This window comes from Electrona antarctica, assembly GCF_951216825.1.
Source record: "Electrona antarctica genome assembly, chromosome: 13".
Classification (NCBI taxonomy): domain Eukaryota; kingdom Metazoa; phylum Chordata; class Actinopteri; order Myctophiformes; family Myctophidae; genus Electrona; species Electrona antarctica.
In genome coordinates, this window is record NC_136794.1 from 37,931,199 (window position 1) to 37,950,370 (window position 19,172).

A 19,172-nucleotide genomic window follows, 5' to 3' on the forward strand; every position below is an offset into this window, starting at 1 on the left:
TTGAAAAAAAAAAAAAAGGTCACAGTTATTCCCATTTTTCTTTTAATTTTCAAGATTCTAAAAAATAATAATAATAATTAAATCTTGCGTTGTGATCTTCTAGATGGGCTATTTTTGAATATCTTATAACATTGTAGTTGTGAATAAGAGGTTGAACAGTGTTTCATTGTCCACCAGCCTTTTATTCTTTGTCAGGAAGACAAAATGACCAAGAATCAAGACAAATATCAAATGTTTTGTCACCTTTGGTGGTTTCAATTTGTGAAAATATCAGAATTGTGAGGAATAGCTGCTGCATGTATCAGTGGTGAAAAAGTACTCACATCATGCTTTACTTAAGTAAAAGTATCAATACTGCAGATCTACAAGCTCATAATGTGTCGCATCGTGACGCATTGTGAGCTTATAGATCGGCTATTTTCAAATGGCCAAAATGTATACAGAGCTGACGTGTTTAATGTATGTTTTGTAATAAAATAAAGTTTTCAAATAAATGTAGTGGAGTAAAAGTATTGGAAATTGTAAATACTCAAGTAAAGTACAAATACCTCAACATTGTAGTTACAAGACAATGCATGTTCACATGTTTTATTGTTGCTTATGTTTTCAGAAAAACAACAACAAAGATAGGCTACAAGCTAGTGCTTAAGGCATAGTTAGTATTTCAACACAAGGTGGCATGAGTTAGTCAGTTTTTCTGATGTTCAATTAAATTGCATAACATTTTTGTTTACCATAGTTCTCACCTACCACATGGTTTTAAAAGAATATATGTACATGTATTTACAGTAGGCACACAGAAATATAAATATTATAGTAGATTCACCAACATGCAGTTACAGTGCAGGCATTTCATTTATAATAAGCAAGGTATTGCAGACGTTTAACTACTTCAATGGCATTAAATACTGATATTTGGCATGGGCGAGGAGTGACACTTCAGTTTTCAGCTACATCCTGTGGTAAAACTATCAGTTTACAGTTTACATGAAAATAAGCAAAACAAAACCCAGCATTTTGGTAACAATTACATTTGAGTGTAAACACTACAGTTTACATGACAATAAGCAAAACAAAACCCAGCATTTCGGTAACAATTACATTTGAGTGTAAACACTACAGTTTACATGACAATAAGCAAAACAAAACCCAGCATTTCGGTAACAATTACATTTGAGTGTAAACACTACAGTTTACATGAAAATAAGCAAAACAAAACCTAGCATTTCGGTAACAATTACATTTGAGTGTAAACACTATGTGCTAGACATGCAGCTAGGCCACATGTGCTCTTGTATACGGTATAATTTAAGATTACCCGTAACTAAACGTTTTGATGCAAGATCTTGTTCTAAGAACCATACTGTGTTTTGTTTGTTTGTTTGCTGAGTTCAAAACACATACCGTTGGCCATTTACCAAAGCATACAATTAGTTTTGAATGTGTTTTTTCCTACTTTCCAGAAATGATTTCCATTTATTTCAGTAGAGTAAAGACACTAAGCGAAACAAAACAATTGACATCAAAATAAATGTACAACCATTGCACACATTGGTCAAATGATGTCACCAATAAAAAAGAAAAGAAAAAAAGCCTAAGCTTATTTCAATTGTAATATTCAGAAACTTGAAAATTGGTTGAGAGAGATAATCCAACACAGTGCACTTGATTATGTTGCCTGTATTCGTGTATTGGTCAAAGTTATACTATCATGCATCTGCATCGTCGTGCAGTTAAAAGTGCAGTTTTAAAAGTTTTAAAAGTCTGACTGTGTGTACTGTATATTAAGTATACAGTATTAATGTGTTCAGCAGTAATCTGTTCACAGTGTTAAATTGCAAATCTCAGAGTCTCAAGTCTGCTTCAGAAAATGGTCAACAGTAAAGTATACACAATAATTTCCAATGTGCTAAAACAAAAACATGTATGGTTTTCAATTTGGTATTGAAAAATTAATTAAAAGAAAGTCTTAAATTACAGCGTTTCCTTTAAGATCAGGCTGCGCCAATACCTATTTTTAAGACAAAATGACAAAAACAAAATACTGACTTGTAATGTTTTCTACATTAGAGAAATCAAACACTCGTCCTTGTGTGAAAAAAGTAGAACAGATAGTCACTTTGCTTTGGTTTCTAACATGTAAATGCTTTTACTGGACAAATGATTTGATCAAATACTGTAATGGCTTTGACTCAACCCACTATACTGCATTCAGGGCCTCCTGTATGCTTAGGTTCCGTTCCCCGGTGTGAACTCTGAGATGGTGATGTTGACAAACAGCGAGGCTGGAGGGATGGCTGTTCCATCTTTAGACAGGAGATTTATGTGACGATATCCTTGGAATTGCACAGTTCGGGGGAAAAAGTGAAGTGACATTACGATGAGCTTTGAAAACACATGAGCCAGTGTGTGACATCTTCAGCACTTAAAACACAAGACGCTGTCTCATCTGAAATGCATCCACACTATGGGATTGCTGCAATAAATTATTATATAGGTTGTTGCTTGTGTGATGGCTGTTATTTATGTTGTATTTATAGGGCTACTAACAGCATTCCACCAGAAGGTAATTTATACATTTATGTACTGTATGTATGCCAGTGATATTTTACTCATTCAGCTACACAGGATGATAATGTTTGGCTTTAATATTTTTTATCCTTGCTTACCTGCTTGAATGCACGTGAATGGAAGGGTGAATTGACCAATAAAGTCATTCCTGGATGCTTTGTCATAGTCTTCCGCCACAAAACGAACCAGGGCCAACTCAGGGGTGTGAAGGACAAAATTCAGAGTCTCATTCCACACCGGGTTAAAACCTACAGGTAGAGGGCAGCAGATGATTATAATTTTGGACCTATGTGTCTTTGTTACACATAATACTTTTCAGACCAATAGGCTATGCATTATTGTATTATAAAGTAATACAATACATAACTACATTGTTACATAGAATTTCAATGTTTGAGAGTACATATATTGTTTTCCTTTCTTTGAAGCAATGTTGAACTTTGGTAGAACTTTGGGATGTTCCATGATAGAAGACCTACAGCGGTCTGTCGGCGATTGGATCATTTTTCAGGCTATTTTTCAGGCGATTGGATCATTTTTCAGGCTATTTTTCAGGCGATTGGATCATTTTTCAGGCTATTTTTCAGCTCATAGCTCATAGCTCATAGCGCGCCACCGAGTGGCGCGCTACAAGCTTGTAGGTCTGCTATTTTTGAAAAATCGAAGAACGACTGACATAGAAACATAGCTTTTTCAGAAAACTGTCAGGATGTAGAAGACATTTTTAGAATCTGATCTCAGGTCAAAATGGGTTAAATCAGTTATAGCCCGGTTTTAGACGGACGTCTAATAGTCTGTCATTTTTTGATCACTTCACTGCTGGAGCTCGAGACGGTTCTCTCACCATTGTTATTAATGTGACTGGTCTCTTCCTTGGCCTGATCCTGTGGCACTCCATACACCTCCACTCTGACCAGTGGGTCCACTATAGAGCCTTCTTTTTGGTTCACCTTGGGAAGCTGCTGCCCACTGATCACCTACACACACACACACACACACACACACACACACACACACACACACACACACACACACACACACACACACACACACACACACACACACACACACACACACACACACACACACACACACACACACACACACACACACACACACACACACACACACACACACACACACAGTGTTTGAGATCCAAATCCACAGACATAGTGAAATCATTTCACAGTGAAATTAAGTCACAACAACCTGGGTTAAAATCACATTTTTTTTAGATGAGACAAATGAAGGACAGCATTTGGATTTGAAGAACACATAAGCTTATGAAAACTTGTGAATAGAATATTCACAAGTGCCTGCTACTGTGCACGGAAGTACAATAGAGACAGTACAAACTGTGTGAATGTGTGTGCAATATATGTTTTACCATTTAAGCCTAGTACATTTTCGTTTCTGCCAGAAAAGATGTACTATTATTTTTCCCTACCCTTTTTTTTCCCTTCCAACTTGCATACACATGCCCATGTCACAAAAAAAAAACTCTTTTCCAATTAAACCCTATACTTCATTGACCAGAGTCGACTATTGGCCTATACTAGGCCCGTCCTTTTCCCCCTCTACACTCAATATCTTTGCAGAAAAAAGACAAACTACAAGCTCACAACATGTTGGCACACGACACGTTGTTCGCTTATCCGCCATTATCTCAGAATGTGGTTAAACCTGGATGGAGAGGCGGAGTGGTGTGTAACCCTCGTGGTCCTCCGGTTTTTCGGGATTGAATGTTGTGCCGCTGTTCCTCATGAAGTCGGGTTTGAGTACGTAGCCACAGCCACCGTTCTGCCTGAACAGCCCATCATTCAGATCCATGGCCAGTCCGGCTGTCTGGAAGTTAAGTGCCACTTTGAAGAGGAAGTGAGGAGGAAGGGAGGGGTAAGAGTGAGTAACAGAGTAACAGAGTAACAGTGCAACGAATTGGGTTACAATCAAAACTCAGAAACACAGAAAGCAGTTGGTTTGTTGTTTGTTATAGTAATACTATTGTTTAGAAGAGAAATTAAACCAAACCAAATCAATTAGCATGAGTTGTAACTCTGTTAGATTTGGCTTTGTACCACATAGCCAATACTGTACCGAAGTATGTTATGAATGCAAGTATACATTACAGTATCATATCGATGTTATTGTCCAAACGTCACTTCCTGAATTCCATATGGCTTCACAATGCCTTCAAGCCATTGTAATTGAAAAGTGACTTTACTTATCATTAATGGAAACAGCAGCATTGGCAAATAAGATGCTTAAAACATTGCAAACAACAGTTTCCATCCTCATGCGACATGCATTCACCTGTTGCAACCAACCGCCATACATAACATTAGAAGCTGACCTGCTGCTACGAATGCTCAGTAATGGTGGATGATGTTAGTGTGAACCGACGAGTGACAGAGGTCTTTCGCCATACCTATCTGACAGCCCACATTCCACAGATCCTGGGGGTTGTAGTTAGAGGAGTCAGTCCTCATCCCGCTGGGGTAGATCCTGCTCAGCTGCCTCGAGTTGTGTCGCACAAAGTCAGTCCCTGTTACAGCAACAGACGTTTGAGTCACTCACACCCACCTATTCCTTATTGCAGATAACGTTTACGATTCACTGCAGTCAAAAACGTTAACATGGTGGCGACGGACAAGGCTTAATGGAAACACTTTATACTGTATGTAAAAAGATATAAGGAACCCACATTTACACGGGATCCGCTCGTAATTCCGACTACGCATTAGTCCGACAATGTGGAGATGGGTAAATATATGTATATATGAATTATTGCACTTATAGTAGGTAATATACAGTACAGGATATGTATTCAGCATGGAAATTGTTTCATGACAATCTGGGAACCCATTTGGTTAAAAAATAAACTAAAGCAATGTGTTGCATTGTGACGCATTGCAAGCTTGTAGATCAGCTATTTTCAAATGGCTGAATCGTATACAGTATAGGGCTGAAGTGGTTAATGTGTGTTTTGTAATAATAATCCAAATCTACAAGTAACTAGTAACTAAAGTTTTCATATAGCCTAATTGTAGTGGAGTAAAGGTAGAATATTTGTCTCTGAGATGTAGTGGAGTAGAAGTAAAAGTATTGGAAATTGGAATAAAATAAAGAACAAATACCTCAAAATTGTGCTTAAGTACAGTACTTAAATACATGTACTTAGTTACTTTCCACCACAGCTCGACACAGTGCAGTAGTAACCAACAGACCTCTCAGGTGTAGTGTAGTGTGTCTCTGTTTAAAATTCACCTGCATCCTTGATGAGCTTCTTGGCCTTAGACTCGGATAAAGACGACATCTCGTAGCATTTGTTGTGCAATCGGGCATACTCAAAACCATGGAAGTGGACGCTCTTGCAGTAAACCACCAGGTCTGACAGCTCTCTGGATAACTTTGACTTGGTCTTCTGAGGAGAAATCGCAACATAGATACACAGATGAAACTCTTGTAGACGTCCCGCCGTTTCCCGCCTTATTGAAGAGAAACCGTTTGAAAAACAAACAAAACACAATGCTCACAAACCTAAATTAGAAGAAACAAGGGATTGAGAGACATTAGAATTTTGTCTACAAGTATCCTAAGTTTGCATCTATGGAGCAGCATTCAAGACAGAACTGCCTCCAATATTAACGTGAGAGTGGTGAACTCCCAGGTGAATTAATTACAGTTCACTCTGAAGGAAGAGAGGAAGGGGAACCCAGGTCATTGCGTCCATTTCATTGTGTCCATTTCCTGGAGAATGTTCCCATAAAAGTAATGTTTTACAAAGGTTCTGTAATTTTTGCCCAGGCTAAAAGACTGTTACTTTTAGATTGTCCTCCCTTCTCTGTTTCCCCCCCCCCACTGTCTCCTCTCTGTGTCCTGGATGTCTCTTCACATAACACCCTTTCTTCTTTACCAGACTGTCCTCACTATCTCTTGCTGCAGGTTTGTGTGTATAGACTCCTACTTGTCCTGTTTCCCATCTGTCTTCCCTCTCTGCTATCACAAAAGCTAATTAGCTATTCCGGTTAGTCCTTATTGTTGTGAAGTGAAAGCTACAGTATTTCTTTACCGATGATTAACATTAACAAGTATTAATCAATAATAATTGAGCATTACTTAATCCCATTTGTAAACACTATTGTAAAGGGTTGTGCTATGTTTTTATCATATATAAACATACATAAAAATGTAACTAATAGATTAATCTATACTTAATCTGATGCTTAAGGCCTGACTCACACGTGCACAACAGATTGACGTATAGCTGATGCATGAGACTTATTGACTGATGCAAGCTCACAATGCATTTCCAATGGGAGTCACATGGTTTGACACAACATTTGTGTTGTATGAGGGGGTGGGGGGCAACAAATGTTGTGTCAAACCATGTGACTTCCATTGGAAATGCATTGGGGCAAGATGTAAACAAACCCTTTCTTTACATCTAGCATGCATCAATGCTGTATGCTAGATCAAAAGGTGTGAGTGAGGCTTTACTCATGTGTTTGGGCATCATCCATGTTAGCAACTACGTACAAATACTTAAGTACAGTACTTAAGTAAATGGAAGTTACTATCCACCACTATCCACCACTGCCCAAACAATACTTTTGAAGTGACGAAAGTCACGTACATAAGTCATGTACTACGCACTTACTTTTTCTCTCTCTAACTTTTAGAGCCTGCACAACCAAGAATGTTGCACACGTTACTTGTAATGTGATCTGATGTGACAATAAAGATTGATTCTGATTCTGATCAACCTGTAGAAAAAAGGGTCACCATGGACACACCATGTTAACGCCACATAATCAGAATTAGAAACATCTTTATTGTCAGATCACAGTGCACAAAAAAACGAATTTCACGTAAGATGCTTTCATTCCACCTGCTGCTCGGTGACATTCCGACACTCGCCGGGCGGGTGTTCCTCAGTGGGGCTCTCAGCGTCGTCGTCGTCGCTAACTTCATCTGTAAGGCTCTCATCCAGACAGGACTCCAGACCACCAATCTTCTTAGCTTTCAGCAGAATCTTTCCCCGGAGTTCCTGCAATGAGAACCCACAAAAGAGGCCTTCAGAGCAGAGGCCAGAAAGTGCTGCTATCCAAACGTGTATCCAAAGACACCATTTCCCCCCATGATATGTTTCTGTTATGGGGCATAGCATTCGGCGTGGCTTTTTGGTTCCACTGAAAATCGACCATTCATTTTTCCAATAGAGATTTACAAAAATATTTATATAAATGATTTTACGCCTAGAATCAAGCCATCCAAGATCCTGGTGAATCATGCCCATAAAACCTAGCTTTGATTCTGTGAAAACATTAGTGCTGATGAATGCAAAGTGTGAAACCTGAAAATGGCACGTTAGCCTAAAAATATGTCAATTGTGTAGAGTTTCTATGAAATTTAAACGAGAAACTCCTCAATAGGACAAGGGCATAACATTGTCAGTTTCCTGGTCTAACATGATGTCTCTACACGAAGCACTCACATTGCATTATGGGATAGCATGACCTCAGAATTAAGACCATATCCTACAAGGTAAGCATTTAGTTGCCCCACTTCCATATAATCAAACGCAGCAAAGTACTGTGATTAACTCCCATGCTACTCACAGAGCTGGCGTGCCATTCATTCCCATAAACATTGATTGTTGTTAAGTGCTCTGAGCCTCTGTCTGGAAAAAAGCTGATGTAAGTTATACGTATACTGCTCTTTGCATCAGTGTCAGACGAATAACAAGGAATAGACAAACCATAACGTTTTTTAGAATGCCTTTCAATTATTAATGCACTGAGCAGAGGAACTACCTGAAATCCACTGAGCAAAGGTTAATTTCAACCTTTGAAAAATGAACCTTTGAGCAAAGGAAATTAACCTTTGAGCAAAGGTTAATTTCACCCCCCCCCCCCCCCCCCCCCCCCCCCACACACACACACACACTTCTGTATCACTTCTGGAGGACATGTGAATAGTTTTATGGATTAAAATGAAAATCTCTAATGAATGCAGCCAATGGAAATGAAGAATAGATAAAAAGAGGCACTTTCAGGAAAACAAAATACAAGGTAAAACATGTATGTATCATGAGTTTTAAGAAGTGAACATTTAACAAATCGTCTCTGTCGGGTGGACACCTCGTTCATTTTCAGGATTCAAATTCAAAATCTAAAAGTAAGCAATCTGCAAGCTCAAAACGTGGCGCTTGCTGCCACGTTTCGAGCTCGCAGATCTGCTACCTTTGATACTTTTGTGTGATGGGGTAAATCAAGCATATGATCAAGCAGGGCATTGATTCGTTTACAAAAACAACACAAAAAGTTAGAATGGAGATAAAAGGTTTCCGCTCGACAACAGCGGAATCTTTAAAAAAAAAAGCCATAATAAGCGGGAGTTCAACCTGTGGAGAGGGTAGCTGTTGGGGGTCCTGCTCGCCCAGCGGGCTCCTCAGAAGAGTGTCGCCCAGGATTTGGTCCAAATGTCGGGCCATGACAGTCTGTTGCTCCACACTGCAGTGGTTTTCCAGGGACAGAATGACAGGGAGGTCTGATGCCTAACAGGACAGAAAGGAAAGCCAAAAGAGTATATTGGATTATGAAAGCTCTATCTTTAGAATAGAATTGTCTCTCACTCTTTCTCTCTCTATAGAGTGCTAAAGTCCTGACGTCACTCGCTCATCCACTGGTTTGCGTAAGTAATTTCTCTATGGAGAATAACATTGGGTCATCTTAAAATCGTGTCATATAAGAAAAATAAACAAACTGTCTCTGCAATATTGTCAGGGAGGTGTCTCTTTGTCTCTGTATCGTTTATGAGTCAGTCACTCATAGGTCGGACGCAATTAGAGGAGACGAGAGACAGAGAAAGTAGCACACAGTCACATACACACACACACACACACACACACACACACACACACACACACACACACACACACACACACACACACACACACACACACACACACACACACACACACACACACACACACACACACACACACACACACACACACACACACACACACACAATACAAGAGAAGGAAAGAGTGCGTGAATGAAACAAGGGAGGTACCATAACAAAGTGATAAGATAATGTGGGGTTTTCCTGTCTCTTACAGCAGGACACAATAGAACAGACCCAGTGTGTGTGCAGTGTGCATGTGTGCAGTGTGTGCAGTGTGTGTGTGTGTGTGTGTGTGTGTGTGTGTGTGTGTGTGTGTGTGTGTGTGTGTGTGTGTGTTTGTGTGTGTGTGTGTGTGTGTGTACACTGTGCAATTTTTGTTAGAAAAGCCTAAAAGGAAAACGGAACATTCATGTTCCAATGTTCCATGTTCAGTGCCAAAAACACAATTAAATCTTCAATCGCAATTGTTAGTACTAGAATTAATCGTCAACTAAAATGCGTGGTGGAAAGTAACTAAGTACATTTACTCAAGTACTGTACTTTTGAGGTATTTGTAGGCGACTTTACTGCCTTCTACTCCACTACATCTCAGATCCAAATATTGTACTTTTACTCCACTACGTTTATTTGAAAACTTAGTTTTTAATTACTAGGTACTTGGTGATTTTGATTTTGAACCACTACAACCCTATATCAAATGGCCTATTTCGGTCATTTGAAAATAGCCGATCTACATCCTCACAATGCGTTGCAATGTGACACATTGTGAGCTCGTTTCAAAATATTTTCAAAATACTTTAAAACATTCAAAACTTTAAATGGGGCATTCTGCATAATGAGTACTTTTACTTTTGGTACTTTTTAAGCACATTTTGATGCCAAACACGTTACTCAAGTGCATTTAGAATTCCGGACTTTTACTTGTAACAGAGCATTTCTCTATATTGCAGTATTGATACTTTTTTACTTAAGTAGAAAATGTGAATACTTTTTCCGCCCCTGCTAAAAAAGAAACGTTAACGATCAATCGTGACAGCCGTGCTCCCACCTTGAAGGCGTACTCCCCGACGGCTGCGACCACGTCCTTGAAGAGGATCTTGGAGGTGAGCGTGTGACCGTGATAGACCACGGGCTCGCCGTCAGCACCGTCCCAGCAGTCCACCTCCACACAGCGACAGCCCCGTTTCAGAGCCCTATAGCACCACACACAGACATCATACGCTTTTAGTCGACTAAAAAGTTGTTTTGTTTGTTGACTAAAATGCACGTTGGCGTTGTATTTGCGCTGATTTTACACTCGGTTGCATGTTGAAAATAGCCGATCTACAAGCTCACGACGCGTCGCAGCGCGACACGTTGTGAGCTAAGGAGTGTAAGGAGTGTGAAATAGACAAAATCTAATTTCATGATAAGTTCGACGAAATACCTGTTTTATTAAATATATATATATATATACAGAATAGAGAAAATAGCAGATCTATTATCTATTTATTATTATGGGATAATTTAGCTTTCTTTAATGTTTGAAAATTCTTGGCTTAATTTATTGTGTCTTTTTTTAAGGACAAAATTTGGGGTTGCCACAAGAAAAACTTTATGCTGGTATAGAACGAACAGGGCAATGGCTAAACAAACTGCGTCTATTTACCTGTTATTGTACATGCCATCACAGCTGCCATGCAATGTGTAAAAGGTGAATCCCTTTTAGTGGTTCTCAACCTTTTCAAATCAAGGACCCCCAAATGAATGTATTTTGTGCTAGGGACCCCGATACAAGATTTGTGTTGTTAAAATGTTTTCCATAACTAAAAAAACATCGCATGGATGCACCTGGGACGTATTCTCAGTGATGTATCCTGAGGTCAACGGGGTTTCGGGTCTACCAACATCATACCCCTCACTCAGGTGACCCAGCCGGGGTGATCAGTCCCGACTTACGTCCCAGTAGCTACCCTCGATCAGTCCATCAGGGAATGAGCAAGGCCACACTACTCTACTACTACTCTGCCGGGACTGGGAGAACCAGATTCTGGGGCATTGAAGGACTAGGCTCTGTGGGTTGACTCCTGTCCGGGCCCCTCCTACGTCTCACCAGGTCCACTCCTGCTCTCACCAGGCCCAGGACCTGTGCGTTGTACCAGACTCCCAGCACCAGGCACTTCATTCAGGAGTGGTCGATTATAATGGCCCTCCTAAAGGCCTCACCTAAATAAAGTGGTTAAACCGATTGATGCTATATTAACTCATTTAGCTGGGGGGCCCCCTGGAAGGACCACTGGGGGGACGTCCCCGGACCCCACTTTAAGAACCCCTGCCTTACTGCACTGATTCCCAAACAGTGGGTGGGGACACATTTGTGGGTCACGGACCAATTTCTACGGGTCACTCACGATTAGAGCACAAACAAAATCTATTTTATTTTCCTACATTTAGAAAAGTATATCATTTTTTTTAAACAAAATGTAAAATTTTGTTAGAACAAACAAATCTAAGAAATTCCATAAATAAAACAATAATTACTAGATAAAGTGCCCCTCGGGGCACAAGTCTCCACCAGGGCAGGTCAGGTTGTGGCCTCCTGGTGGTGCTATAATAGGCCAATGTGAAAAGGGTGCCATTTCTTTCTCACGCCTTGTATGGCAATTGGATAATTTGAGGCATTTTGTTCCAAAAATGTGTTTTGCAAAAATCCACCTGTTGGTGGCGCTATAACAGGCCAATGTGAAAAGGGTGGGATATATTCCTCAGCCTAGTAGGAAAGTCCGTGAAAGATTTCACGTAAATTGCACACTGTGTTCATGATTTGAGGCTTTTTGTTCAAAACGGGCCAATCCTGCAAACTTCGAAAGCCAATGTTAGCCAATTAGGATGGAATATGAAATATCGGACAGATCCGGCTTGAACACATGACTATACTACTATAGAGATAGTGATACACACACACACACACACACACACACACACACACACACACACACACACACACACACACACACACACACACACACACACACACACACACACACACACACACACACACACACACGGACACACGGACGGAGTGCAAAACATACTCTCTCCCCATGTCTTTGGCCTGGTGGAGACAATAACGGTAAACATAAGTTTAGTGTTAGGCATACTTTTACTGGGGATAAATTTAGGAATAGGGTTAGCTTTTGGCACCGGTTTTCTGAGGTTAAGGTTAGGAATAAGGTTACGTTTAATCGTTTAAGCATAGCTTACTTAGGTTATGTTTAGGAATACCAGTCTTTAGAAGTTACGCCGGATGTACGCCCGGTGCGACTTTGTTTTGAGGCGAGTTCGTTGGTATTCGTTTGGGTCCCAGGCAAACGTTTAATCTCTCTTTTGGGTCTCAATCTGAAAAGTTTGGGAACCAACTAACTGGATGTAGGCCTCCAGGCTGCTCTGCCCTCGGAGCTGGTCGTCCATCAGGTAGGTGTTGTGGGAGGAGGAGATGAAGTAGTGGCTCAGCGGCTGGCTCAGGTCCTGCTGGCGCTCCCGACAGCCGGGTCGAAAGATGGAGCCGTCCTTGGAGCACAGGTACATCTGGAAGCCGTCCAGAGACATGGCCCCCTGCTGCTTGGCTGCAGACGAGAGAGAGAGGACGTTGTTGCTGAAACCTCTTATCTCCATGTTTTAGCTTTTCGTGGGAGGGTAAATGAATGTCCTAAAAATGAATGTCCTACTTGATCATACTACAGCGTTTGACACAATGCTGTAGTATGATTATGGGTTGAACATAATGCTAACACCAAAAGGCATTTTAATTTAAACAAACTGAAATCGATAAACATGTCAAAGTCAAAAGGAAATAAAAAATAGGGCAAATGAATGTCCTAAAAATGAATGTCCTACTTGATCATACTACAGCGTCACACACAAACGTATCAAAAGTAACAGATCCACAAGCTCAAAGTGTGTCGCTTCGCACCGCGTTTCGAGCTTGTAGATCTGCTACTTTTGCTGCTTTTAATTGAATTTTGGACATGAGGTTTCGACACATTCAGAATACTCTGGTAACTGGTTCAGAGACAGTTGAGTTTTGTGGATCAATAGTTCAGCTCTGACAATTAACATAGATTCCATTACATCACGGTAGGCTACATAGTATTATAATTATTATATTATTATGATCATCTATTCATCTTTGGCCATATGTCATACATAAACATAGCTTTATTTAAAAATGTGGCGTTTGTTTAAATCTTCTACAAAGTCATTAAAAGATCCCTGAACTTTCTAGAATAATTGAGCGAATGTTGGTTAAATATTCATTGCATTAATAAGTCATGGACTTTTGAATTTTGTTCAAAACTCAATCCATTTTAACACATGCAATGACAATGTAATCTTGACACAAACAAGCCTGTGCCAGTTTTGCATGTTGATTTAGCAATCTCAAGCAAGTTTCAAGTCTCTAGATCTTTCTATCGTACTGAAATGAATGGAATCCAGTGGCTTACACAAAAATCAAACAAGCCACCTTTTGAAAATCAATATGTCAGTTATAAGTATACTGTGGGTCATGATCAACATGCCAGACCTCCAGTATGGAGACAAGCCACAAGGTGTACCTTTACCAGGGTTATTTTATATTTAACCAGAACTAACAAAATAACCAAAACTACAATAATAAAGTTAGTTAACCCATTTTGACCTGAGATCAGATTCTAAAAATGTCTTCTACATCCTGACAGTTTTCTGAAAAAGCTATGTTTCTATGTCAGTCGTTCTTCGATTTTTCAAAAATAGCAGAGCTTGTAGGTCTGTAGATCTGCTAGATCTGTAGATCTGCTATTTTTCAATAGCTAAAGCATAACATAATGCTAACACCAAAAAGGGTTCCCGCCCCCAAAATGGGTTAAGGCATTTTAATTTAAACAAACTGAAATCGATAAACATGTCAAAGTCAAAAGGAAATAAAAATAAAAACTGAAAATGTGTTAACATTTCACAACTATTATTAACAACCTTGCCGTTTAGGCGTCTCTACCTATATCAGACGGTTCGTAGCGGTCAATGAGCTCCTGGGCATACTGTGTGCTGCGCTCCCCTTCCTGCTGCTCCTGGGTGAGGAAGCTCTGCAGCTCGTCCAGTGTCAGCCTCTCTGCGTCTGCAGAGAAATCCTGGAACACCTTCCACACCTCGTCCCTCTGTGTCAGCATCCTGTAGAACTGCACAAACTCCTCCATCTCCAGGGAGTCGCTGTCTGACTTGTCGGCCATCTTTGGATCAATTGGTCAATAATTAACCATCACAAAGACCATGAGGCCCATTCTACAAATGCCTTCTAAATCAGTGGTTCTCACACTTTCAACATTTTTTAGAAGATTTTCAAAAATAGCAGATGTGCAAGCTCTGCAAGCTCACAGTGCTGTGAGCTTGTACATCTGCTATTTTTGAATAATCAACGCAAAAATCTAAAATGACACAAATGCATTCTCAGTTTTAACAGGACCATTTTTATTAATTTACATTTTGAAGTGGTGCAACCACTTCATTAAAGAGCTTTGTGTCCCCGGGGACGCAAACACGGAGTTGCACCACTTACTTCACACAGGTGTGATTTTTATTTTGTTTTGACTTCATGTTGACTATTTCAGTTTAATTTTGATTTGTTTCGTCAAGTTAAAATATTGTGAAAAGAACAGGCAGCCGTTTTATCTGAATGTAATCCACATTGTAAATCACTTTGGACAAAGGCACTATATAAATGCACCATTTACCATTCATGGATAAAACATTAATGGAATCCTGTCATCTGGAAACACATTTTGAGGTACCGAAAAGATTGGGTGTGAGTAGTGGTGGAAAGCAACAAGTACAGGGTGTGGCTGTAAACAAGCTGTAAACAAGCATCTCGAGCTTAGTCCACTTCCCTGGGTAAACAAAGAACTTTGCTTTGCTTTGCTTACATTTACTTATGTATAATACATTTTTGAGGTATTTGTACTTTACTTGAGTATTTACAATTTACAATACTTTTATTTCTTCTCCACTACCGTTATGTGAAAACTTTAGTTACTAGTTACTTTGTAGATTTTGATTAACTATATAAAACATATAAACACTTCAGCGCTATACATTTCGGCCATTTGAAAATAGAAGATCTCCAAAAAACAATGTCGACTCTAGTCTGTTTGAAGACTGTGTTTTTATTCCGGTGAATTTGCTTTATTCTTTTACTCTAAAAGGATATTTATTTATTTATTTAAAAAAGCCTGTTTTAAGACACAGCATTGTGCTATTTACAAAAGGATTTGTATACATTTGATAACTTGAAATGGGACAATCTGCATAATGAATACTTTTATTTTTGCTACGTTAAGTACACTTTGATGTCAATACTTTTGTACTATTACTCAAGTACATTTTGAATTCCAGACTTTTACTTGCGGATGTATTTCACCATTGCAGTATTGATACCTTTTCCACCACTGCCAAAAAGATTGGGTGTGAGGAGCTTACCGTGAAGAGGTGCAAAGCATGGCTCTCCTCCATGTCGGTGTTCATCATCTTGAGCAGTGTACGCACCTCCTTGAAGTTCATCCGCCCATCTTTGTTCTTGTCAGCCTTCTGAAACCAGTCCCCCACCCACCTGAGGTGTGGCTAAGGTCAACTCCAATGTGTGCTTCAATTGTCTATCCTGGATTTTTAAAATTAAAAAAAATCTTCTCAAGTAAGTAGGTCATGACTCAGGGGAGTGGCTTATTGTCGGTATCAGCCGGTAAGTCGTGGGAGTCTGTCCCTGTTACATTGAGCTAGAGCCGACTTGCCGTACCAAAGCCGTGCTACTCATACGCTGAGTTGGCGAACAAAAATAGCAAAAATAGAAGATGTACAATCTCACAGCATGTGACGAACTCACGATGCGACATGTTGTGAGCCTGTAGAATATATTTGAAGTTTTTCAGAATCGGTCTCAGGTCTAAATGGTATAAGCCTAAACAGCATGATAATTTGTTTATCGTTAGCCATGGTATTACTATTATACTCTCCAGCAGTGTCAATATTATCATCACCTTCTGTTTTGCTGCATAAAAACAGTCACCACAGCAACACAAAAATCAAACCAGTGGAGTCAGTTCAACACAAAGCAAAGTTCTTTGTTTACCCAGGGAAGTGGACTAAGCTCGAGATGCTTGTTTACAGCCACACCCTGCTCATAGAACATTTCATGGTAGGGGTTCAATGCCTTGCTCAAGGGCACTTCAGCGGTGGTACTTTTAACGTGCCGGTCCGGGGATCGGGCCGGGGATAGGGCCACCGCTGCCCTACCATCACACACATCCACACCATCTCCTCCATCCATGAAGCCCACCCACACCCTGACGAAAACAAACTCCACCCCCACATTGACCCCACTCCCTCCCTACACTATCAATAACCTAAATCCTTTCCGTACCGGCTCTGCAAAACTTACTATGCATTTATTTATCTTCTGTATTTTTTATTTGTGACTTCTCCACTCGCTGCACAAGAACTGTCTGTAATCTCTAACAATAAATTCAATCAATCAATCAATCCATCGAGAACAGGCCCGAATAAAACCCACTGCACTTATCGGGGGAAGAACACAACAACTCGAAGGATACTGGTCGAGCCTCTCTTTCTCGTCCATGTTTTCGGCCTTGTGGATCAGCTTGCGCATGCCATTGACCCAGGCCCGTGCCTCCTGGGGCGTGTCAGCCACCAGGTCCAGGTTCCCCTGGCGGCCGTGGAACACCAGGGTGAAGCAGCGCTCTGCGGGGAACTCCTCGGCGATGCTCATCAGCAGCTCTGACTGGTGGCCCTCCCGCACCGCCTCCACATCGCTCACAGAGACTGAGAGCATGTCCATGCATGGCAATGGAATAGATCAGTGCCTCTCAAAACCTTTTATGTCAACGACCCCCAAGATGTACCACCCCCCCCCCCCCCCCCCCCCCCACCCCCAATCTCACAATATTTTGTGCAAGGGATCTCCGGAAGCAAAGATTTGAGTTCGTAATGTTCGCTTTTTAATCAAATCGTTGTGACGCTATATTAACACATTTATGCTGGGGGAGTTATTTAGTTATAATGAGATGGGCTCTATTTTCGTCCACCCCTTATCTCTAAACTACTTTGCCTTTTTTACTATTTTGAAAAACATTTTTGAATTTTTAAAATAGCCAATCAACAAGCTCACAACGTGTCGATGTAGATTGGCTATTTTAACTATTCAAAAATGTTTTTCAAAATAGTAATAAAAAAACTAGGCAAAGTAGATAAGGGGTTTATGGACGAAAACAGAGCCCATAGGCTTACTGTAGGTAATTATACAGCAATGAATTGTTTATAAAAGTAGGATAGTCATGGTCCATGGACATGAAGGAATGAGTGTGTTGTGTGTGTGTAGCCCGCCCCCAGCCAAGACCCGGTCCGTAACAGTCCTGCCAATCGGGCTCAGCCCTATTGGTTGCGTGTTTATTTGGCGAATAGGAGCCTGGTGTTCGAATCACGTACGTCAAACTCAAATACACAGTGGGACAAAATAAAGAAATCGGTCGAGGTCGAGGGCCGGACTGTGTTTCAACACACGGGCACCGCGGTCATGAGGACGTCCCAGGCAAACAGCAAAAAAGTAAATGCATTTAAAACTGAAAATGCATTATTATTAAGCTCAGTTTCCTCACCAAGCACTGATTTCATAGTATGTGATATGTGCCAATGCACTTGCAGTGAATTGTCGGACTTGTAGTATTATGGTGGTCCGTGCAATATACCAGAGGGCCAGTTCTAATACTAATTAAATATCATCCCGCGGGCCAAAGATAATTCATCCACGGGCCTGATTTGGCCCCCGGGCCTTGAGTTTGACATATATGAGTCGTACGACAAATAGCAAAAAAAATAATAAGTTGGCCATGTTGGACATGCCCAAAATAGGAGTGGAAGTGGTTAACCTAAAGGGTTACCACAGGTATACAGACAGTAGCCAGGGGTGTAGCACCAAATTCTGGTCCCTGGGACAAGCAATCTCTGTGGTATGGGTCCCCAAGCTTTTCTTCTGTCTGCCACTGCTCTCTGAGCTGTCATCCTCAGGCCTGAATGGCCGTTTGGCTGCTGAAGTTTGGCTTGCTGCCTTGCTCAAACGCTATCTTCTCCTGATCTCTAAATAAACATTTGTGTATGCAGGCCCGGGGCATCGCCCGTGCGTCCACCTAATGCACTCGCCCCCCACCATTGTCGACTATAGCGCCGGCCCTGCAGTGTGTATGTGATTAACACACTATCTCCTGAGCATTTGTGGTTTCCCTCAATAAACAACCCCAGGCCACAAGTGCCTGGGCGATAGTCTATGTTTACAATATAGAGTATGACAAAATGTACTATACTGTTGCTGTCAGGCAGAAGTTTATTCTTAAATGAATGCCCTACAAGATCATACTACAGCATCACACAAAAGCATCAAAAGTAGTTGTATCTACAGTACAAGCTTTGATCTTGTAGATCTGCTACTTTTCCTATTTTTTTAATTGAAATCCTGAAAAGTATGAGACGATATTAAAGGGAACTCTGGGATTGTCTTTTGGAACTGTTACCTCCTCCGGATAAGCGGAAGGATATGGATGTATTATATTAGATTAGATTGCGGATAATTGATCAATTTTGATAATAAAGTGAGTGATGTTTATTTCTAAAGATAG

The 19,172-nt window shown here is 40.5% G+C and overlaps 1 protein-coding gene across 6 annotated transcripts in view; it reads right to left on the reverse strand.

Moving 5' to 3' along the window:
* Positions 1-576: 576 nt before the first annotated feature.
* The window catches only part of LOC306935916 (1-phosphatidylinositol 4,5-bisphosphate phosphodiesterase delta-4-like), a 28,069-nt gene continuing 9,473 nt past the window's right edge, over positions 577-19,172 (reverse strand). For all 6 annotated transcript variants that reach the window (XM_079519267.1, XM_079519264.1, XM_079519265.1 and 3 more), the window contains 13 exons: positions 17,097-17,325; positions 15,970-16,099; positions 14,495-14,726; positions 12,884-13,085; positions 10,529-10,673; positions 8,975-9,127; positions 7,460-7,618; positions 5,836-5,992; positions 4,997-5,113; positions 4,255-4,433; positions 3,416-3,548; positions 2,670-2,819; positions 577-2,336 (listed from right to left, as the gene is read on the reverse strand). In XM_079519267.1, the coding sequence (XP_079375393.1) occupies positions 2,230-2,336; positions 2,670-2,819; positions 3,416-3,548; positions 4,255-4,433; positions 4,997-5,113; positions 5,836-5,992; positions 7,460-7,618; positions 8,975-9,127; positions 10,529-10,673; positions 12,884-13,085; positions 14,495-14,726; positions 15,970-16,099; positions 17,097-17,325 (2,093 nt within the window). In that variant the 3' untranslated portion in view covers positions 577-2,229. The remainder of the gene's footprint in view (positions 2,337-2,669; positions 2,820-3,415; positions 3,549-4,254; positions 4,434-4,996; positions 5,114-5,835; positions 5,993-7,459; positions 7,619-8,974; positions 9,128-10,528; positions 10,674-12,883; positions 13,086-14,494; positions 14,727-15,969; positions 16,100-17,096; positions 17,326-19,172) is intronic.